The sequence below is a fragment of the Loxodonta africana genome, chromosome 2 (genome assembly GCF_030014295.1).
Source record: "Loxodonta africana isolate mLoxAfr1 chromosome 2, mLoxAfr1.hap2, whole genome shotgun sequence".
Classification (NCBI taxonomy): domain Eukaryota; kingdom Metazoa; phylum Chordata; class Mammalia; order Proboscidea; family Elephantidae; genus Loxodonta; species Loxodonta africana.
Window position 1 is genome coordinate 55,609,741 of NC_087343.1, and position 24,849 is coordinate 55,634,589.

Consider the following 24,849-nt stretch of genomic DNA (forward strand, 5'->3'; position numbering starts at 1 on the left):
ATAGCCTCATGGAGGAAAGTTCTGGCAAATCTGTTTCCAGAGTGATTCCAAAAAACCAAAATCAAACCTGTTGCTGCCGAGTCAATTTTAAGTCATAGTGACCGCATGTGTTACAGAATAGAACTGATGTCCACAGGGTTTTCCTTGCTGTAACCTTTCACAGCAGATCACCAGGCCTTCCTTCTGCAAAGCCATGAGTGGGTTACAACCGCCAACCTTTCGATAAGCAACTGAGTGCAAGTTATTTGTGCCACCCAGGGACCTTCCATAAAGATTACAGCCAAGTAGAAGTCCTACGGAGAAGTTCTACTTTGTAACACATGAGGTTGCTATGAGTTTGAATCATCTCCACAGTAACAAATACATTTGTCAAACGTGATGATGTATGCCCCTTTCTTGGTAGGCACCATGCTTCAATTAAAAAAAAAAAAGATTCTAAGGAAAAAATGCAAAGGAATTTTATAAAAATGTGGTAATCTGAATTTCTAAGTCAACTCTTGTTTCTCTTTTGTCTTTAAATCATCGATGATACTGAGATTAAGGTATTTTGACCAATTATTATACCTAATACCCAGCACCTTTTTATTTCAGTACCACATGTGGCATATGACCAACCTTGCTGAGTCTCATTTCATGCATCAGTTAAATAAACTGCTCTGTGAAAAGCAATTTCAGTATGAGAGCACACAAATGTAGGGGTTCAGACAATGGCTTTATTCAAAAAACGAAAAGCTTAGAAGCCCACTTTTAGACCCTAGTGCTATTCGGGAATTTTTTTCCCCCTCCTTCTTGGACAGCACTCTCTATTAAGAAATGTATGACAAAGCTTTCAATTCACCACATTCTCAAATGACCCCCAACTATAGAACATGTTTTCAAAGATAAATTCAGGAAGCTTTCGTATGTACAACTCCATGAAGGTTTTGCGTAAGTCCTGATTATTTCACCAGGGAAGGTATCTTAAAAAATAAAATCTTTCCCTTACTTTCCTTGACAAGTGTATTTAAAAAAAAAAACAAAACAGTCATTTTTCAGTTGTTTGGAATTCATCCAGAAGAAAATTATTACTTCTTGGTAAAAGGTTAGAAATTAAGGAGGACCAATTTTAAAGAAGTTTTTTTTACAAAGGTCTTTTTATACCTTTAAAGAAGTAAAAGGCCAAGTATTTTATAAAGTGTCAACATAAATTGTGCTACTGATCTTTGATCATAATATGGAATAGTACTTGCACTCAATATAGACAGGAAAAAATGCCACAGGGTTTGGCTATAAAATAACTGAAGAACAACCACATCACTCACCCTAGTAGCTATTCACTTTGACACCAGGCAAGGGTATCAGTTTGTGAAGGGCTAAGCTGGTGTCTAGTTCTTCTTTGCCCTCCGAATCAGACCAGACCGACACAAAGCTGCAATTATTCTGGGATGACATCACCACCGTTCTGCCCTTTCCCTTGTATCTCAACATATTCCATTATGTTGCATAATGGAAAACTTCAACATTAAATCTGACCTAGCAACAAAAATCAGTATGAATTCTGTGTCATGTTTTCATCTTGCTTTATTTTTACCTTCTGGCAGTGCTTTTAACACAGACATAGAATTATAAAATAAGTTTCCAGCTTTAGATGAAGACTTCTCTCAGCAAGTGCTTTAAATGTTTAATCACCTGCCTAATCAACGTTGGAATCGAATCGACAGCAGTGGGTTTGTTTTTTGTTTTTTTTTTTCCTAATCAACTAGAAGCCGTCATACCTTTTCCATAATACATAGAGGATTGCCCAAGCTAAGTCCTAAAATATATATTCCCAACTCTATTTTAGATAGTGCAGACATTTTCAAAGATTAAAGGCGGTGGCGGGGGGACTAGGATTATTAAAAAATATTTAATTGGTGTTACAATTGCAGTAATCACTTACGGCCCTTGAAGAGATTTCTTTCCTTCCCTTCCTACCTCCCTCCCTCCCTCTCTACTTCCCTCGCTTCCTTCCTTCCAGTTTGTTGTTGTTGTTAGGTGCTGTGGTGTCGGTTCCAACTCACAGCGACCCTCTGCACGACAGAATGAAACACTGCCTGGTCCTGCGCCATCCTTACAATCATTGTTATGCTTGAGCTCATTGTTGCAGCCACTGTGTCAATCCACCTCATTGAGGGTCTTACTCTTTTCTGCTGACCCTGTACTCTGCCAAGCATGATGTCCTTCTCCAGGGACTCACCCTGCTGACAACATGTCCAAAGTATGTAAGATGCAGTCCTGCCATCCTTGTCTCTAAGGAGCATTCTGTCTGTACTTCTTCTAAGACAGATTTGTTCGTTCTTTTGGAGGTCCATGGCATATTCAGTATTCTTTGCCAACACCACAATTCAAAGGCGTCAACTCTTCTTCGGTCTTCCTTATTCATTGTCCAGCTTTCACATGCATGTGATGAGATTGAAAATACCATGGCTTGAGTCAGGCGCACCTTAGTCTTCAGGGTGACGTCTTTGCTCTTCAACACTTTGAAGAGGTCCTTTGCAGCAGATTTGCCCAATGCACTGTGTCTTTTGATTTCTTGACTGCTGCTTCCATGGCTGTTGATTGTGGATTCAAGTAAAATGAAATCCTTGACAACTTCAATCTTTTCTTCATTTATCATGATGTTGCTCATTGGTCCAGTTGTGAGGATTTTTGTTTTCTTTATGTTGAGGTGCAATCCCTACTGAAGGCTGTGGTCTTTGATCTTCCTTAGTAAGTGCTTCAAGACCTCTTCACTTTCAGCAAGCAGTGTTGTGCCATCTGCATAACACAGGTTGTTAATGAGTCTTCCTCCAATCATATAGTCCAGCTTCTTGTATTATTTGCTCAGCATACAGATTGAATAGGTATGGTGAAAGAATACAACCCTGACGCATACTTTTCCTGACTTTAAACCAATCAGTATCCCCATGTTCTGTCCGAACAGCCATCTTATTGGTTAGTTATTTGATTATGCCTTATTGCTCACAAGTGACTACAGGATCTTTAAGGGCAGGATTGATGTTCATTTTACCTTTTAGTCCCTCATCACACTTACACATTTCCTCACACATGGTAGACTTGTATTAATCCTTGCCATGGTGGTACAATGATTAGGTGCTTAATTGCTAACCAAAAGATTGGTGGTTTGAACCACCCAGTCACTCACTGGGAGAAGGACCTGGTGACCTGCTTCCATAAAGATTATAGCTCAAAAACCCTATGGGGCAGTTCTACTCTGTAATATGGGGTCTCTATAAGCGTAAATTTACTTGATGGTGCCTAATAACACAACAACATCTTTATATGCATTAATTTATTTATATACTTATTATCTAAGCAGTCAAAATAGATTCAACAGCAATGGGTTGGTTGGTTGGTACTTGTTACTTACATACAGCCTCTTTTCTCTCTTACTCTCTTTCGTTTTAAACTTTTTACTAGATTTTTTTAGGGGAGCGGGGGAGCAAGAAGGAAACATTGAGTCAAGTCATTGCGGCCACTTGTTTTTCTTAGCTATTTGACTTCATTCTTCTTCCTCTTTCACCCAGCCACAATGGAGAGAGAAAGCTGACAAGGGAGCATTTATTGGCCTAGGTGATCTCACAGTTCCCTGCATATTTTAGGACTCTTTCCCTCCTTCATTTCGATTTCACTCTCTCATGTTGTAAACCTACTTCCTGTCAGAAAACAAGCCCATATCAGTTTCTGATCCTCCTGTTTCATGGCCTTCTCCACCAGGACAGGAGCCTACACCAAGACATCAACCAGAGATCGGAGCTGGGTACTCTGATTGATCCCCCTAGGATGAACCACCTGGGGTCAGGAGGGCAGATACTAGTGGCCCATTTTACATCTGAATCTCATTCCTGGACCAATCAACTGTGGTCAGAGTGGCAGTGTCACTTAAAAGTGACCCTGGAATAGGGCAGGTGCACAAAGAAGGTGATTGCTAGTCTCAGATGAAATGGAAGAAGCCAATCAAGTGATGGGGAGGGTGTCTCCTATAGCTTTCAAGTATGAGATTCTCTCATTTATCACTAAAGCGGTCATATAATAGGAAGTCATAATTAATTCTATGCAGGCTCTCCTATGCTCCAGAGTTTACTATATCAAGGTTAGTCAAATTGATTTCTCTTGAAAGAATTACAATACATAACCAAATCTTACATCCACTCAATTGGAACCCTATCATGTGAAGCCTGGAAAAGCTTTAAATACTGACAAATATTCTAGTTATTGAGAAGACCCTGATTATTCTAACAGAAATAGCTAAGTGCTTGTTTTTTTTCTGTTGACATTTTTCAAAATAATTTAGTTTTGTCTGATAGTTTTTTTTTTTTTTTTAACTTTTTTTTTCTCTTTGGTAACCTGTCAATAGCTTTGAAATTGGCCTGCTTTGTTTGTGTAGTATCAATAGAGGGAAAGGGCCGTGTTTGAAAAGACAGTTAAAAACAAAAAATCCTTTTACTATGATAAGCTACTATATAGAATCCTCAGGATCCTGACCGTTGCCTCGTAAAAGAGTGCGCCCAGTCTAATGCCACTTAATTATCCATACGTTTTTATAAGATGCACTCGTTCTAGAACTCTAGAGGTCTTTAAAAAAAAAAAAAAAAAAAAAAAAAAAAACCTTCTTCATAACATCAGGTGATGCATTATGGGCTCCATAAAGCACATGGCAATATATTTTCTGGAGAAAGGGTTCTTAGTGAACATGCATATCCCAGACATTTTACCATTCTCTTAAATTATTCTATCTGATTTTACTACCCTGCTCTGGGCTAGAGTTAAGAGTTTTCTGACAGTTTATTCAGTGTCAACTAATACTACTTTTCGTGGGCCATAGTTGTAGGTATTGGTTTTTCATTTTTTATGTGATCATAAAGTTATAGTTTAGAGCAAGCTTATTTTGTTGTAAGAGTCTATTTATGAGTTATAATCTTTTTAAGTAAGTTGAAGTTGTTCAAAGAAATGTGTATCTGAACTATAATACAGCTTAAAGCTGTGATTTGGCCATTAAAAAGAGAGATGTGTGAGTGTACGGTTTAGTTGAATTGTACCATTGGAAAAAAAAAAAGAGAGAGAAACAACGTCTGGGTGAAGGCAGCATAGAATTGCAGACTTACATAACATAATAATTAGATTCAATAAGCTGTTTTTAACAATATTATTCATATTACATACTCATTTATTCAGTGAACTTTATTGAACACATTCGTACGTGCCAGCAAATATGTCAAGATTGGGTTCACTGAAACTAACAAAGCAGTGATTTAAAAAGTGACTTAAGCAATAGAGAACAATGTGGAGTAGCATGTAACATAAAAGAAGTCTGTAGGAAGTTAGCTCAGGGCTGGTGGGGCGGCTCTGGTGTCATCATAACCGCATGCTACTTCCATCTTTCTGCTCCTTCGTCCTAATCCATCACTCCCATTCTCAAATTCACCTCATGGTCCAACGTGGCTGCTGGCACTCTAGCTGTTATATAGAAATTCGTAATTGAGGGAAGGAGGAAGTTGGTGGGCAGGAGAAGGAGAAAGTAGGAGGGCAAAAAATAAAAAAAGGCAAACCCTTCAGGTGAGTCACTTCTATTTAATTGAGCTTTCTGAATGTCCACAGAACATGTCCACTTACTTTTCATTGGCTGGTATTTAGTTACAGACCTACATGTAGCTGCAAGTTGTATCCAAGCCATGTGTACTGCTGCTCTGGGTAACGTAATGATTTTGTTACTGAAGAAAAGGGAGCAATGGATATTAGGAGTCAACAAGCCAACTTTGTCATCTCTGTAAACTGTGCTAGGCATCGAGGATGAGAATATGGGTTCCTAACTGTAAGGAGTTTCCTGGCTAATAGGAGAATGTTTTTATTGTTGTTAGTTGCCATTGAGTTGAAATAGGGGAATAGAATATGTAAGCTAGTTACCTGTAATGTGAGTATAGGGTCGCTATGAGACAGCAGTGGGCTTGGCTTGGGCATGAGATAAAAATGTAGACGTTTTATCAGATCACAGAGGAAGAGTGATTATCAATGGGAGGAGTTAGGGAGGATATGATAGGTTTTGGAGGATAAGTGGGAATTCTCCAGGCAAAGAAGTAAGGGAAGGAGTTTCAGAAAGAGGGAATACTTTTAGCAGAAGTTCAGATGAGAATACAAGATGTTTCAGGAAACTGCAGGTATTAAAGGGTGACCATAACTTAACATTCTTAGCCAGAAGTATTAATGAGATTGGAAAGGTGCTATGAGACCTCATTTTAATGGGCCTAAACTGTGATTTTAGGGAGTGCAACAGCATTTTTTGGGCTCTGGAGAGCCATCCGAGAATAAGATAGTATTGTAACTAGATATATGTTTTGAAAAGCACTTGTGGCAATGGGAAGAATGATGAATTCCTAGACAGCTGTGAGTGTGTGTGCCTGCGTATGGTATGTGTGTTTTAATACAAGAAACTCTCCTGAGGAAATGTGGTATTAGATTCCATGATGTAACAAGGTATGATTATTATTATTACTAGTGGTTCAGTTTTCCTAATTTCTGCCCCTTTAAAGTTTCAAATAGTAATTTAAGAGCAGCATTTTCTTTCTGCAGACAGGCCTAGTCTAAGAGAAAATGAAGAGGAGGTTGAACTATACATGTGTGGTTTGTCATTCTAAACTCACCAATCGGATAAGTGTAAAGAGGCTGAAATAGACTAGGAATGTTGCAACTAGTGAAGTTTAATCCATAGGGAAGGAAGTGTCAAGAATGGGGAGCAAACATTTTCCTGTAAAAATATAAATTTAAAGTCACACAACCACATTTGTGTCTCCGTTTGGATTCTGTTCTCCTCTTCCCCCCTTCCCCTACTCCAGAAGTAACCTCTACTCTGAATTTTAAGATCCTTGTATATGATAGGAAACCTTGGTGGTGTAGTGGTTAAGTGTTACAGCTGCTCACCAACAGGTCGGCAGTTCAAGTCCACCAGGTGCTCCTTGGAAACTCTACGGGGCAGTTCTCTGTCCTATAGTGTCACTACGAGTCGGAATAAACTCAACAGCAAGTGGTTTTTTTTCCCCCCTTGGTTTTGCATACAGTAAGGATCCCTGGAAGGTTGGTGGTTTGAATCCACTCAGAGGCACCTCAAAAAAAAAAGTTCTAGCAATCTACTTTTGAAAGATCACAGCCATTGAAAACTCTATGGAACAATTCTACTCTGACACACATGGGGTCACTATGAGTCAGAGTTTACTCTAGGGCAACTGGCTTGGCTTTTTGGTTTTGTATATAACAACAAGTACTTAGTGTTGTGATTCTAAGTAGCAGAATGTATCCTTTTAAGGAAAATATTGGCTGCTAATCCCTTTTTTAATCCTTGGGGATATTGACTATAATATTTATATTTACTTCAATTTCAAGACACTAGTTACCTAATGGAAAGAATGTAAAGATGATGCTAACAGAAAGGAATAGAGTTAAGATCCAAGTATGTTACCGCTCAACTTGTGTTCTAAGTGCTAAAAGATCATCATGGTCTCAGCAACAACAATTAGAGCTAAGAACACAAAGTTTAGAGCTATCTCAAAAGAGAAAAAAAAGTAACCTCTTTCCCCTAAAAAGAAAACGGGCTTTCTACTGACCCTTGCCTTCTGAGATATCTCAGCATTCCTGGCTACTGGGATGTTTGCTCATAAACAATTTCCCATGTCCTTTAAAATCCTTTCTGATTTATTTTCCAAATGTTTTCAGGTGAATAACAAATTATATTCTTTTGGCTTGCGTTATTTCCTCTCAATAAACTGGATGATTTTTAAACTGAGCAGAGGAAACAAAAAAATCTTTTGAATGAAAAGAATGCTTGGCAGTGAATGATATAATGGAAATTTGCTATAATAAGTAGCTGGGAAGGGAGAAAACTCACACAGCATCATTTTGAGTGCTAGTGAACTATGAGAGGCAGAACTGAGCCATCCAGAAAAAATAGCTTATTAAATGGTATAGGAGAATCCATATGGCATCTCTTAGTGCCTGGACTTTGAAATTGCTAGTTAAAGCTACTAGTAACTCTAGGGTGAGCGATCGTTTTCCTACAAATTTTATTTCGTTTGGGGTATATTAGCAGAGTTTGCACAGTATTTCATTTTGTATGTTTCATGTAGTCCTTGTATTAATGTTAATGATGGATGACTTATGTGTTAAACCAGAAAGTATTTAGATAACCATATTCCACCAAAACAAGGAATGTTATAAGTCTGTATACTTTGCCTCCTACTTATGAGCAATATGGCAAGTAAAAATGAGAATTCAAGGAAAGCTAAATCTAATGTCTCTTCGGGGTCCATAGAAAAATAAAATGTAGTTGTCATTTTATATGCTGGCTATGTTCTTGAAACCTTGCACAAAAATTAAAACATTAAAAAAAAAAAAAAAAAACAGAAAACAAAAACCTACCTGTATTCCTTTAACTGGCTGACTAAAAAAGCCAGCAGTTATTTTACAATTTAAGTAAAAAAAAAAAAAATCACAATCTAATTGATTTTTTTTTAATGGAATTTCACTAAGTGAGGAACACCTGCAGAATTTTATAGGCTAAAAAAAAAAAAAAATTTTTTTTTTTTTTTTTACCGTGGTGTAGTTTTTAAGTGCTAACCAAGAGGTCGGCAGTTCGAATCCGCCAGGCGCTCCTTGGAAACTCTGTGGGGGCAGTTCTATTCTGTCCTATAGGGTCGCTATAAGTTGGAATCAGCTTGACAGCAGTGGGTTTGGTTTTGGTTTGGATACCATATTGCAGTATGAATGGTCACATTGTTCAAAAGCTTTGAACTTTTCCTCTTCAAAATTTGAACGCTCTAAATAAAAGTCTGAGGTAATAAGTATATTTGAAAAGTTTACGGTTATTCTTTTTCATTCATTTGTATTTTGTCTTTTATTACTCTTTAGTGTGATTTCACTTATACAATTTTAGCTCCAAACTCCAAATTGTACAGTTTGTGAAAGAGAAAATGGCATTAGGATCTTCTTGTAGTATCTGGACATTAGATAATTGGATAATTTTTTTCCACCACATATCTGAGATTTTGTTGGGTCAATCTTAGGCTCAAACTTTATCCAACTACCATAAGCACTCTGTCCACTGATGTCTTAAAAGAAAGAACCTGGATAAAAAGTTATGCCCTTGTTAACAGATTCTTTTCAATGACTTTCGTTTACTTGTATATTGTTCCTTCTCAATGATATTTATGAGCTAGTGACACATTGCCATTATTAAGAATGTTTTTGTTTCGATGTACCACAGGTACTTTTGAGGGTCAGGAGAGCAAAGAGGTTGTATACATGGTAAAATACATGATTTTTAATTTTTAATCTTCAATGGGGTTATTAAACATAAAAACAAAGAAAAAAGTAGGATACCTCACTGTCTCCAGTAAAGCCTGTAAATACCTCAAGTAGTAACCATGTCCTCTGTCATAACCATGTCCTCTGTTAACTCTCACAGTTGAACATATGAATGGCCTTCAGAAGCCCACACCTGAACCATCCAGGAAAATTAGCCTTTTACATGGTATAGAAAATCCATAATGGAATTTTTTTTTAAATAATTTTTATTGTGCTTTAAGTGAAAGTTTATAAATTAAGTCAGTCTCTCACATAATAACTTATATACACCTTGCCACGTACTCCCAGTTACTCTTCACCTAATCATACAGCCCGCTCCCTCCCTCTACTCTCTCTTTTTGTATCCATTTCACCAGCTTCTAACCACCTCTACCCTCTCGTCTCCCCTCCAGGCAGGAGATACCAGCATAGTCTCAAGTGTCCACCTGATCCAAGAAGCTCACTCCTCACCAGCATCCCTTTCCAACCCATTGTCCAGTCCAATCCATGTCTGAAGAGTTAGCTTTGGGAATGGTTCCTGTTCTGGGCCAACAGAAGATCTGGGGGCCATGACCACCTGGGTCCTTCTAGTCTCAGTCAGACCATTAAGTCTGGCCTTTTTATGAGAATTTGGGGTCTGCATCCCACTGCTCTCCTGCTCCCTCGGGGGTTCTCTGTTGTGTTCCCTGTCAGGGCAGTCATCGGTTGTAGCCAGGCACCATCTAGTTCTTCTGGTCTCAGGATGATGTAGTCTCTGGTTCATGTGGCCCTTTCTGTGTCTTGGGCTCGTAATCACCTTGTGTCCTTGGTGTTCTTCATTCTCCTTTGATCCAGGTGGGTTGAGACTCATTGATGCATCTTAGATGGCCACTTGCTAGCGTTTAAGACCCCAGACACCACTCTTCAAAGTGGGATGCAGAATGTTTTCTTAATAGATTTTATTATGCCAATTGACTTAGATGTCCCCTGAAACCATGGTCCCCAGACCCCTGCCCTTGCTACGCTGGCCTTTGAAGCATTCAGTTTATTCAGGAAACTTCTTTTCTTTTGGTTTAGTCCACTTGTGCTGGCCTCCCCCCGCATTGTGTGCTGTCTTTCCCTTCACCTAAAGAAGTTCTTATCTACTATCTAATTAGTGAGTACCCCTCTCCCACCCTCCCTCCCTCCCCCATCTTGTAACCACAAAAGAATACTTTCTTCTCAGTTTAAACTATTTCTCAAGTTCTTATAATAGTGGTCTTATACAATATTTGTCCTTTTGCAACTGACTAATTTCACTCAGCATAATGCCTTCCAGGTTCCTCCATGTTATGAAATGTTCAGAGATTCATCATTGTTCTTTATCGATGCATAGTATTCCATTGTGTGAATATACCATAATTTATTTATCTATTCACCCTTTAATGGGCACCTTGCATAATGGAATATTTTAATGCCTGGAATTTGAAATTGCCAGCTAATCTACAAGGTAAATTGGAAATCTATTATTTCACTACGTGTCCTACCTCTTTACTTTCCCGACCTTCAGAACTGCCCGTTATGGGTACTAACAACAACAATAAAAAAAAAACCTGGGAACGTATATTTATCACTGAGAAGAAATTTTATGTAAGCTAATAAAATTCACTGAAAAGAATCCATTAACCAAGGTACAAATTTTATTCAGGTTCTTATCCACCCAAAGACTTTTTATCTCAGACTTTCTGGGTAAATCCTCGCATAGGGTGGCAACCATGTTATGTTTGCAAGTTTGACATGCCTCTCCTTATGCAGCGCTCCTTGCTGTGGAGTCACAGACATTAACGAGCTCAGCTCTCAGGACGCCAGGCAGCTGGAGAACAGAGCCCTGTGCTCATGTTGCTTGCACAAACACACGAGTTGTGCTTCCTACAGCGGGGCTCAGGGATCCCTGATGTTTGCAGCTTTTTTATCCTGTAAAACACAAAGTCAGAAGATAAGGCTGATAGGGTGGAGGGAGTTGGGTTCTGAGGCCGTTTAAGAATTTCAGAGATCAGGAGTTGGGACCATCTGAGAGAAGCTGGCAGAGCAGGCAATTATTTGTGGTAGGAGGATATGGGAAAAGTGCAGATGTCTGTAGATACTACAAAGAAAAATAAACACTGTGGAAGAACAAACTTATGTAGAGAAATTTAAAAGGGGGATTTTTAAGGAAGGATGTTTGGGAAACACTCTATTGGAGTTTAGTATTCTGGGTAGCTTTTATGAAAGGGAATAAGTTCTTAACAACCAGAATAACCTTCATACTACAAATCTTCATTTCTCTGTTTATCCCATCCTGTGTCACTTAACAAACGTGTATTAAACACCTACTATGTGCCAAGAATTATGCCTCCTTGCTCCCTTGCTCCCTTCCCGCCCGGCCACATTGCAGATATACATATATACACACACACACTTTGAAGTTCAAATACCAGTTGTAATAACTGGGGGCTCTTGGGACCTTAGGCGCTAAGTCAAAACAATTTACCCACTACATCAAGCTGAAGTTAAAAAGCAGCTTCCCAGGATGAAACTTGGAAAATGCTTGAATATGGAAGTGTTTATTTGGATTGGATTTTCTGGACTTGGTGGTGGAGGTGGATATCTTGCTGACATATTACATCATTTCTGATGGGAAAACTTTGAATGGTGAGATTTACTGGGATAGATTTTCTTCTTACGTAACTCTATAGGTTAGTGCCAATTGTTTGAAGGAGACACTAAGTTGGATGTAAATTTTTCCAGCAAATATAGCTTTCCTGTACTTGAGATGTGTATTTGAGATTGTTATGTCATTTCTAAAAGTTTGAGTTGATTCTGCATAATTTATTTTATTCTCATTCTATGTTCATTTTCCATGTCTTTACCATTGAAGTTCTTTGGCTCCTCCTTCTCTTGCTATGTTGTAAAAATGATCACCTGAGATTTCAAATCAACTCTAGTGATGTAGTACTATAACATTTTTAGACAGAATCAGTTATACCGTAAGTCAAATTTTATCTTTTAAGGTAACCATGTATATAAAAATTGAGATCCAACTTGCTTAGCCTATTAAGAGTAATTGAACTAATTAAGATTTCAGTTCCACATCACTGTAATTTTAAAGATGTTTCGTATATATTACAAGGTGGGAAAATGGCTTCCAATTTCACCAACACTTGTCATTAAAATGTTTTTCTTCCATCTCCTTAGAGTGCCTTTAAATTGAGTATATAGTCTGAACTTGAGAAACAAAGTAAATTTGGCATTACAGAAAATGCCTAAAGTATCACATTATTAGTTATATAGTGAGGATATATTACTTTAGGAGTTTATATTCATTGGAGAAGGGAGCAATGAACATTTTTTTTTTATTCATTTGAGAAGGGAGGAATGAACTCTTTCCGACAGGAAGCTTTGGCATAAAGAGGTAAGGGCTGGCCAAGATGTGTCTCCATGGCAAGTTTGGGGAGTGTCTGGGGCTGTGTCGTCTACACGCCAGTGGTCACACTGCCTGTGGGTGCTGTCTGATTCTCAGTGGACTCAATACCACGACTCAAGTGATATGGTCTGAATATACTAGAAAGAGTATATTCAGGCTTATCCTGTCTTTGGAATAGGCTTGTAATCCTTGAAGTAGGTTAGAGGAGAGTAGATTGTCCTTAGAGGGAAAGAAGACCCCTTGCTGTTGGCTCAGATCCTGGAGGTATCTTAAATATGCACTCATATGCATCGGAGAATCCAAGAGCCACATTGCTATTGTTAAGGTTATTTTTGCAAGGACTGGTATTACCTGTACTGCTTCCCTTTGGCTAGCTTTTCAGTTTGGAAGACCTAATGCTTTTGCCTCAGGTTTTCTTTACATGTCACTGCAGCCAGGTTTAGAAACAGGAAATTTGCCATGGAAGTAAGAAAGTACACCTGCTTGCCTTGCTGACGTTACACATCTGCCTCGTTCTTTTCCAAGACACAAATAGATGGTTGTCAGCTGGGGGGGAGTTTCTCCTCTACGAGAAAATTCAACTGCCAGATGGTAAACTGATCACTGAATTCCACCCATATATAGTAAATATAACCATTATCTAAAAGGCATTTGTAAGCTCATTTTAAATATGATAAGCTGAGGCTTATAGAGGTTAAAACATTTGCCTTTATTTTTCCCAGCAAGGCTATAAACTCTGTAAGAGCAGGAGCATGATGTTTTTGTTTTTTTTTTTAATTGTGGTAAATATATCTGTAACAGAACATTTGCCGTTTCAACATTCTTCACGTGTATGATTCAGTGACATTAACTGGGTTCACCATGTTACGCAACCTTCACCAGCGCAGCATCTTTTTATGACTGTATCTCCAGGGCCCAGCGTGCATCTAACACAAATTAAGACTTGGCTAATATTTCTGGAGTAGTTGAATAAATATGAATGACTGAGGAAATCATGCAATGAAAGGACTGGGTTTGAACTATGTCTCCAAAGTCCACCATCTTTCTATACCACCAAGGAATTTGCTCTGAACGAAAAAAAAAAAAAAAAATTGGTAACATTAATTCACTTTAAAAAGGCAATTATTATTATTATTTACAATCTTAGTTTTGGAGCCCTGGTGGTTAAGAGCTCGGCTGCTACAAATGGTCAACAGTTTGAATCGACCAGCCACTCCTTGGAAACTCTACGTGCCAGCTATCCTCTGTCCTGTAGGGTTGCTATGAGTCAGAATTGACTTGACGGCAATGGGGATCTTAGTCCTGTGTTATTTCATTCTTTATACTAAAAATACTAAACCAATGTTAATTTCATTTCCAAATTTCCTATTACTTCTAGATTCTTTAAACTTATGTGGGAAGTTATTGAAAGAAAGGTCAGTAGGATTTTAATATGTCTCCTTTGTCACCCTTTATTTGATACCCTCTTGCCTTGGGCTTTATATTTTGTATAATATTTAGAATTTGGTGATTAAATACTCAGACCTGAATGTTACTAGATCAGAATTTTTGCCTCACTCTTCCATAGGCAGGCTTTCTTCACTAAGGAGCCAAACAATCAAACGGGCTACAATTACTCTTCTTGGAACTCAGGGGAGTGTGGAGGAGGGAGGCTTTCCTTTAGCTGGAACATCAGTGTCCACTGAAGATGCCCAGACTCTGCCCACGCCATTCAGCTTTCCTGTGTGGTTCTACCCTCAAACATTCCCAAGCCGCGAGATGATAAAGAGCTCTCCCAGACCAATTGAGGGTGTGTTGAGCTGAGTTTTTTTTTTTTTTTAATTACTCTCACCAGCTCAATAGCACTGTAGTCACACAAAGTCTGTATTCAACCTCAGGAAAAAAAAAAAAAAAAATCAGTGTTTAAGACCTACTTCTGCCACTAACTCAGCCTGACCTTGGACAAATCACTTAAACTCCCCGAGCTTCAGTTTCCTTATCCACAAAAAGATGGCAATGACTGCTGCTCTGTGCTGCTCACGGTGTATTGAATAGCTCAATATAATTATGTGTAGAAAATGTTTTGGGGCAGCAAAACACTACAGGGCTATAGGTTACTGCTTTCTTTCTTTCTTCTCTTATTGTCTTATGCATCAAATTCCATCCTTCGATAAAGAAATTGCACAAGATGATCTCTTTTACGAGGGACCTTACTCTTCTGTTTTTAGACCTTAGATGTATAGTATATATAACTATATTTGAAAAGGAGCATGTCTTTTCATTTCTAGGTGAACTTATATGTTTTAGCTGAAGTCCCTTATGAAGCTTGATCTGGAGCTCTGTGGTGATGACCTTCCCCATCATTGCCCACATCCCCTGCCCCATCTCCACTGTAGAAGTCATCTCCCCCAATTTTCCCCCAGTGATTGCCTCTCAAGGATCACTTGGGCAAATAAGTGATCTCCCTTCTAAACCTATCTTCATCTCATGTTCACCTGCCATTTCCAGTTTTAGGGCTAAGATTTAAAAATAGAATTAATGTGAATGGTGGTTAATACTGGGGATTTTGGAATCTTTTGGAAACACAGACAAATGAATTGCTCTGAGATCCTCAGCTGACTTCTCCTCATCTGCAAACACTATTTAATTTTAGGTTTGTTGGCAGATTAAATGAGGTAAAGGATGTAAGGAATAACACATAGTAAGTATACAATCTGGATCAATAAGCAATATCATGATAAATGGATAAAAGATCACAGTTGTCAAGGATTTCATTTTACTTGGATCCACAATCAACACCCATGGAAGAAGCAGTCAAGAAATCAAAATACCCATTGCATTGGGCAAATCTGCTGCAAAGGACTTCTTTAAAGTGTTGAAAAGCAAAGATGTCACCTTGAAGACTAAGGTACGTCTGACCCAAGCAATGGTATTTTCAATCACATCATATGCATTCAAAAGCTGAGCAATGAATAAGGATGACTGAAGAAGAATTGACACCTCTGAATTGTTGTGTGGGCAAAGAATATTAAATATACCATGGACTGCCAAAAGAACAAACAAATCTGTCTTGGAAGAAGTGCTCCTTGGAAGCAAGGATGGCGAGACTGCATCTTACATACTTTGGACATGTTGTCAGGAGAGATCAGTCCCTGGAGAAGGACATCATGCTTGGTAAAATAGAGGGTCAGTGGAAAAGAGGAAGACCTTCAACAAGGAGGATTGATACAGTAGCTGCAACAATGGGCCCAGGCATAACAATGATTGTGAGCATGGTGCAAGACCAGGCATGTTTCGTTCCGTGGTACACAGGGTCGCTATGTATTGGAGCCGGCTTGACAGCACCTACCGACGATAAGTATACAATATAGTTGTTATTACTAAGGAGGGGAAGAAAAACCCTCTCCTTCTCTCCTTTGCTGTTGTTGTTAGTTGCTGTGTAGTTGATTCCAACTCTTAGCAACCCCATGTGTGCTGAGAAGAACTGCTCCACAGGATTTTCAAGGCTGTGACCTTTCAGAAGCAGATAACCAGACTTTACTTCCTAGGCACCTCTGGGTGGATTTGAAATACCAACCTTTTGGTTAGTTGTTCAGGGTTTAACCATGTGTGCCAATTGAAAAATAATTTCAATATGAAATTTCAAATATGGAAAAAGCATTTTTGATATTTCCCAGTCTTACCCCTTAAGCTACCTCAGTCTGTTTGCCTTTTTTATTTTTTGTTTTGGTTGAGAATAAGTACAATTTTATTTTACTTCCGGTACGTAAAGTTTCTAGACAATTTAATATAACAAAATGAACGTTGAACTAGAAGTTATGAGAAGCTGCTTGACTGTTTACACACTCCTTTAAATCAAAAGAATGAGATGTAAACTATTTTTAAATGTCATCCCGTGTGCTTCAGGCTCCTTGGTGCCTCAGAGAATATGAAAAAGGCTGATTTACAATCACTTTGGGCAAATTGCCTGTAGAATTCTAAGGACAGGAAATGAAAAAAAAAAAAAAAGTGTAACACACACCCCGGACATTCCACACAACATGTAGAATAAACAAACAAGCCCAAAAATGAAACCAAAAACTCTTGGTCCTGTGTTGAGGGGTACTACACATGGCCTTTGGGAGGACATATACTAAAAATGATGAAGTGCTGGAAAAAAAATCTTTCACAAGCGGTGAAGTAGACCCTGATTGAAGAGAAGCCCTTTCGACCTTAGTCTAAAGGAAAGCGAGTGCTTTTAATCCGAGTATACTCTTTTACCTGCACTAATATTCTGAAAAAAGAGGTACCATGTTACAGACCTGCGCTTCTCAAACCTTAGTAGGACTATGACTCCCCTGGGTAGCTTGTTGCTGTCTAGTCTCTGGGTGGCACAAACCTTTTGTGCTTGGCTGCTAACCCAAAGGTTGGCGGCTGTTTGAACCCACCTAGCGGAACCATTGAAGAAAGGGCTGGTAACCTGCTTCTGTAAATATTACAATCCGTAAAACCCTATGGAGCTCTGTTCTACTCTGCAACAAATGAGATCACCATGAGTTGGAAGTCACTCAACAACAACAGCTGTTTTTGTTTTTCCTACTTTGGGTATCTGGTGAAGCTGGAGATACTTATTCAGTAGATCTGAGTAGGGCCTGAGATTCTGCATTCATCACAAGCTCCTAGGTGATGTGAATGCTTCTGGGCCGTGGGCTGAAGTTGGTTTTTCAGTCGTATTCTTCAACAAAATAATTGTTTTTCTTGTAATTATCTGTAGAACAGTGGTTCTCAACTGGGTGTGATTTTGACCCTATAAGTAATTCAGCAGTGTCTGAAGACATTTTGATTGTCATTAACACTCAGGGAGTTTCTCCTGGCATCTAATATCCGTTAGATGTTTGCTAAACATCCTGAAATGCATAGGACAGCCCCTAGTAACAAAGAATTTTCTGAACCAAAATTTAATACTGGCAAGGTTAGGAAACCTGGCTATAGAAGTCCCATTTTATGCTTTTCTCATATAAAAGTCATATGTTAGAAGTGATTGAAAGAAAACTAAACCTGTAAGAAAAGGGTGTTGTTGTTGTTAGGCACCATCGAGTCGGTTCCCACTCATAGTGACCCTTTGTACAACAGAAGGAAACACTGCCTGGTCCTGCACCATCCTCACAATCGTTGCTATGCTTGAGCCCATTGTTGTAGCCACTATGTCAATCCACTGTGTCTGAAGGGTGGGAACATGTACTATTTAGTTTGGAATAGAGAGAAAGCAGTATTTAAAACTGTCTTCAAATATGTGAAGGGCTATTACACAGAAGATGGTAACCAGCTGTTCTACATCACCCTTGCATAACAAATAGGAAATGTACATAAATGGCCCTGTGCTACCCGTCTATTCTTCTACGCCTTCCACTCCAGCCGGGCAAATCTCTATGATCTTGCAACCATATTTCTCCTGTCCTGTGTCTTATTGCTTGCAAAGACCCTCCCAAATCCTTGAGACACATTTTCTTCCCCCTGCCAAGTCACATCTCTCCCTTCTCCTTAAAATCTAACTTTAAAATTTCCATCTCCAGAATGTATTCCTTAACTAAGATGAAGTAGTTGCCAGTTCTTCTCAAGTTACAGCTGGTGTACTTCCTCCTTCAAAGTATTATGTATCATTCTACAAATAGGTTATTGCCCATCTGTGGGCAGGGAGCTGGGCTAGATTTTGACAGAGGGTAAGAAAGATGAATCAAAGCATCCCTGCCTTTCAGAATCTTTCAGTCTAGGAAAAAATCTGGCACAGATAACTAAAATGTAGGCAGTATATTATAATTATCTCCATAAGAGATTTAAAAGTAGGTGAGATTAAGGAAGAGTATAAATAGGTAGACAAGTATTTTTGTTTGTTTCCTTGAAGAATAAATGTTCTCCAAGTTATGTATAATCCTGAGCATCAAATAAGCACTTAATAATGTTATTCATCGTAGGCTCGCTAGGAGTCAGAATCAACTTGACGGCAATGGGTTATGGGTTAATGTTGTTCTATATTAAAGATTATGAATTATAGCAGTCTAGATTTAGACTGCGTTTATGGAAGAGCTCTACTCTGAAACACATGGGGTCGCCATTATGTTGAGCAATAGTTTTGGTTTGGTTACAGTGGGTAATGCTAACATTTTGGAATTACTAAATTCACTCAGAATCTATTTCTTTAAAATTAGGAAAGACAATTTTTCAGGATCCATGCGGTTTTATGGTGGCTTTAACAAAGGACACAGAACTCATCATCTCTGAATGTACATTATGATGCTGTGTGCTTTTCTGAAGGAGTGCTCATTGGGAAGAGTTATTAGGAGGAAATACTTTGGAACCTCACAAGCAGGCTTTAATAAACATTACCAAAGATGGAATTTGGTACCACCCATTTGAGGAGATGATTCCAGAACCCAGTTAGGAGACAGTCTTACTTATAAAGGATTTCCATTACCTAGACTCTGAAGAAATTGAGAATTAACTCTTACTGAATATCTAGTATGTGTCAGGCATTGAATATGCCCTCGAGATACATCTTCTGATTTACTCTCAACAGCAAACTGAGCTTATCATCACCAACGACGTTGTGAGGAGGCTTTAATGTATTAGTGTAAGCTCCCACTGACCGCTTGATTCAGGCAGGGAAAGAAGCAGAGCAAATCTCAGGCTGGCATAGGAAGCCCTCTCCAGATGGAGGCAATCCACTTGCCATTTCCTTTGGAAGCAGAGAAGAAAGTATCCTCTCTCGAGGCTTTCAATGGTGATACTTGCATTCTGTGTAGTCGAAATGGGAAATGAAGCTATTTACATTTAATTAGTGGCCATGGTTTGTTGTAGGGCTAACTACTGGATAACTGTCTGCAATTGTGAGTCATATGTGAGCATGAGCCTCTGCCAACTCTTTCCCACACATTATGAAATCTTTAGTTCTGGGAATGGTACAGACACTAAATTACTATGGAATTTTGTTTGAGCATTAATACTTGTATGGCTTGAAGCCATTGTATTGATTTTTTAGTCTGTAATAAACTTAATGTCATAAGTTTTTCTTGTAGTTCTCATTCTTGGAGCATCACTGCTTTTTTGTAACAGCATCACAGTTTTCAAGGGTAACCTCTAGAACATCTTCCTTAACTCAAAACATATAGAATCTTGCTTTACTCTGTTTAACTGAACTTTTTTTTCCCTCTTAAAGCTCTTCTAGGCTTCTGCATATCATTCAATGTTGATGTGAAAAACTCAATGACTTTCAGTGGCCCAGTGGAGGACATGTTTGGATATACTGTTCAACAATATGAAAATGAAGAAGGAAAATGGTAAGTCAGTGAGTTTTGTTATTGTTGTATAGTTGTAAGATAATGGAAAATATTATTTGGTTGCAGTTTGTTTTATGAATGAGCCTTCAACAGAATAAATCACTTATGGTAGAAAAGACAGTCTTATCATTTGGTAAAAGAAATTGACCTAAAGTAAAAAAGAAATATCCCTTAGCAATATTGCTTAAAAGAAGCAAGTGATTAGTGGTTTCTGCTGAAGCCTGGACTGACCTCAAGAAAGGCCTTTATTGAAAATAGTTGTCGTTGTTGCTGTTGTTAGTGTCACCAAGCTGGTTCCAACTCACAGAGACCCTGTGTACAACAGAAAAAAATGCTGCCTAGTCCTGCGCCATCCTCACGATCATTGCTATGTTTGAGCCCATTGTTGCAGCCACTGTGTCAATACATCTCGTTAAGGGTCTTCCTCTTTTTTGCTGACCCTCTATTTTACCAAGAATGATGTCCTTCTCCAGGAACTGGTCCCTCTTGATAACATGTCCTTAGTATGTGAGACAAAAATGGTCAAATAGCCAAAATAGTTATTGTTTAGTAACTATATTGCTCTGGCAGGAGTTCTCATTTTCATTTTAGACTAATTTGAATGTACTGGGCTGAAATTCAGCAGGAGGGGCTGAGGAGCAGATGAGATGCTGCCTTGAAAGGGTTAATATAGCCTTCATAATATTGGGCTAGAAACCCTGGTGGTATAGTGGCTAAGAGGTATGGCTGCTAACGAAAAGGTCAGCAGTTTGGATCCACTAGCATTTCCTGAAAACCCTATAGGGCAGTTCTACCCTGTTGTATAGGGTTGTTATGAATCGGAGTAAACTTGACGGCAACAGGTTTATATGTTAGCTTTGAATATTGGGCTTATATTTTTGGTGCCTTACTGACCTACTGGGTTTTGTCTAAAGTTTGTAAGAACCCTTATTAGATTTACTTTATACGTTTTTAAGTGCTAATATTGGTTAAGTTTATTTTAGGGTTGATTTTAAAAGTTTATTTAACTCGTTGAGAATTACATAAAATGGGTATTAGAGTTCTTTTGCTTTATATTTAGCGTGGATTTTAGTAAGTGTGATTCTTTTTTTTTTTTTTGTAATTGGAATTATAGGGGAGAAAATAGGACTTAATTGAACTTTTCTTCAGTTTTAAAACTTAAAGATGACGATTTCTCTAGTAACAACAATAATAAACAAAAAAAGAAACAAAGAGGGACTTATATCTACTTGAATAACAGTAATCTGTCACTACTATAATTATTTCACATATGAAAAAAATTTTTTTGAGATTCTGCTTTATCTTTAGTCTTGATTAATTCAATAATAATCCCCCAAAGACTTTCAAAAGTAAGAAATTGAATTTAACATTTTCTAAATAGAAATGTATCAGATGTAATTCAGGTGTAAAGCAGAATTTCTGGGGGTGTTTCCTCTCTCCTTACATATCTCAGCTGAGAAATCTGATAACAGTATGAATTTTAAGTTCACTATCCTTTTATCCTATTATCTCTCACTCTGTTAAGGTTAAATGGGTGGGGCTGGTCCTCTAGATACCAGTGTTATTCTTTTAGTCATTATGCCTGCAATTTAAGGAACCCTACTTCGGGACAATAATGGTGACTGGCCCAACTGATCAGGCTTCTCATTGTGCATAAATTATAATAAACTGAAGCATAGTAGTGATATATTAACATATTTCTCAAAGGTTAAATTTCATATAAACACATGTAAAAGTGTCTGAAAGACGGGAAATCTACAGGCAAGCAAGAATAATAATGCTGTGCTGAAGGGAAGAGGCCCAGGGATAGATTGGGGGCAATTGAACTAAAAGACGAATATATTTACATGAATCATTAAGTCTTGGTGGAAGCTTGAAACTGACAAATGTGGGCAATTCCACAATTTCTGGACTGGATTATTGGGAAGTGGGTGGTCACTGACAGAGATATACATACAAGGAAGGAAAATCCATTTTATCAAGAACCTGGTAAATCTGGTTTTAGATAGCTTGCATTCAAGATGATGTCTAGGTAGTTGGAAATTTCAAACTGGAATATAGAGAAGAGGTGGAAGTTATTGTTAGGGGAAGTGCTTGGAGAACAAGGGCTGGTTTAGTGCCCAGTCTCAACCCTGTGCCCTGTCCAGCATCTGGCACTCAATGATTATTTGTTGGCTGAACAACTGAATCTAGTTTAACACTCTACTCCTATTGATGAGGAAACAGACACATAAAAATAAAGTCATCACTAGGGAGAGAGCAATTGGGAGCATGTAGCAAGCTGTATAAGAAGTAAAAGAACTGAACAGAAGATTTCAAAGGGCGTCTTGAGAAGACAAAGTAAAGTATTATGACATGTGCAAAGAGCTGGAGATGGAATACCAAAAGGGAAGAACATGCTTGGCATTTCTCAAGCTGAAAGAACTGAAGAAAAAATTCAAGCCTCGAGTTGCAATAGTGAAGGTTTCCATGGGGAAAATATTCAATGATGGAGGAAGCATCAAAAGACGATAGAAGGAATACACAGAGTCATTATACCAAAAAGAATTAGTTGATGTTCACCCATTTCAAGAGGTGGCATATGATCAGGAACTGATGGTACTGAAGGAAGAAGTCCAAGCTGCTCAGAAGGCATTGGGGAAAAACAAGGCTCCAGGAATTGATGGAATATCAATTGAGTTGTTTCAACAAACAGATGCAGCACTGGAGGTGCTCACTCGTCTATGCCAAGAAATATGGAAAACAGCTTCCTGACCAACTGACTGGAAGAGATCCATATTTCTGCCTATTCCCAAGAAAGGTGATCCAACTGAATGCGGAAATTACAGAACAATATCATTAATATCATACGTAAGCAAAATTTTGCTGAAGATCATTCAAAAACGGCTGCAGCAGTATGTTGACAGGGAACTGCCACAATTTCAGGCCAGTTTCAGAAGAGGACGTGGAACTAAGGATATCATTGCTGATATCAGATGGATCATGGCTGAAAGCAGAGAATACCAGAAGGATGTTTACCTGTGTTTTATTGACTACGCAAAGACATTCGACTGTGTGGATCATAACAAACTATGGATAACATTGTGAAGAATGGGAATTCCAGAACACTTAATTGTGCTCCTGAGGAACCTTTACATAGGTCAAGAGGCAGTTGTTCGGACAGAACAAGGGGGTACTGATTGGTTTAAAGTCAGGAGAGGTGTGCGTCAGGGTTGTATTCTTTCACCATACCTATTCAATCTGTATGCTGAGCAAATAGTCTGAGAAGCTGGACTATATGAAGAAGAAGGGGGCATCAGGATTGGAGGAAGACTCATTAACAACCTGCGTTATGCATATGACACAACCTTGCTTGCTGAAAGTGAAGAGGACTTGAAGCACTTACTAATGAAGATCAAAGACCACAGCCTTCAGCATGGATTGCACCTCAACATAAAGGAAACAAAAGTCCTCACAACTGGACCAACGAGCAACATCATGATAAACGGAGAAAAGACTGAAGTTGTCAAGGATTTCATTTTACTTGGATCCACAATCAACAGCCATGGAAGCAGCAGTCAAGAAATCAAAAGACTGATTGCATTGGGTAAATCTGCTGCAAAAGACCTCTTCAAAGTGTTGAAGAGCAAAGATGTCACCCTGAAGACTAAGGTGCACCTGACCCAACCCATGGTATTTTCGATCGCATCATATGCATGTGAAAGCTGGACATGAATAAGGAAGACCAAAGAAGAATTGACACCTTTAAATTATGGTGTTTGTAAAGAATATTGAATATACCATGGACTGCTAAAAGAATGTACAAATCTGTGTTAGAAGAAACATAGCCAGAATGCTCCTTAGAGGCAAGGATGGCGACACTGCGTCTTACTACTTTGGACATGTTGTCAGGAGGAATCAGTCCCTGGAGAAGGACATCATGCTTGGCAGAGTACAGGGTCAGCGCAAGAGAGAAAGCCCCTAAACGAGGTGGATTGACACAGTGGCTGCAACAAGGAGCTCAAACATAACAATGATTGTAAGGATGGCTCAGGACAGGGCAGTGTTTCGTTCTGTTGTGCTTAGGGTCGCTGTGAGTCGGAACCGACTTGACGGCACCTAACAACAACAACAGCAAGGTGTGTATAAATTTTTGTGTGAGAGACTGACTTGATTTGTAAACTCACTTAAAGCACAATAAAAATTTTAAAAAATAAATAAATAAAATAAAAATAAAGTCAAAAGTGACTCTCCTAGAGAAATGCAACCACTTAGGGCCAAAACTGAAAGTAGAACTCATCCCTCTTCACTCCCAGTCTAGTCATTTTTTTTCTTTATTAGAGTTATATTAAAAAAGTAAATGTTGATAATAACAATCTTTGAGATAAGTACCAAACTTTACATATTAATTCCTATGTGAGAGCTTGTGAGCCTTGGGATATATGTAGAAGTCAGACTGTCTAATTCCATTGGACACTCCACATTTAAAATGGTCTTATAGAAAGGATATTAGAAGTTAGGTGAATCAAAATGATGTGGCCAACTTAATTTAAAAATAAATGAACAACAAAAGCCTTAAATGTCCAAACCTTTAAGGCTTGCATGGTAGCAGCATATTGTGCTAAAGAGATCCAGATCCAGGCACTGGCAGTGCAAAATAAATTGCAGAAATATGTTTGGATGTTCTGTGTTTATAAAAGCAAAGGCAGACTTACACTAAGGAAAGGACTGTGGAATAATGGACATATTTTAGGGAACATGAATTTTGTTATATAAATTTCTCCAGAGGTGGGCACCTTCATAAGTCAT

The 24,849-nt window shown here is 38.5% G+C and overlaps 1 protein-coding gene across 1 annotated transcript in view; it reads left to right on the forward strand.

Moving 5' to 3' along the window:
- Positions 1 to 24,849, forward strand: part of ITGA1 (integrin subunit alpha 1) — a 231,824-nt gene that overhangs the window by 60,295 nt on the left and 146,680 nt on the right. The window contains exon 2 of the mRNA XM_010588138.3: positions 19,941 to 20,061. Within this exon, the coding sequence (XP_010586440.2) occupies positions 19,941 to 20,061 (121 nt within the window). The remainder of the gene's footprint in view (positions 1 to 19,940; positions 20,062 to 24,849) is intronic.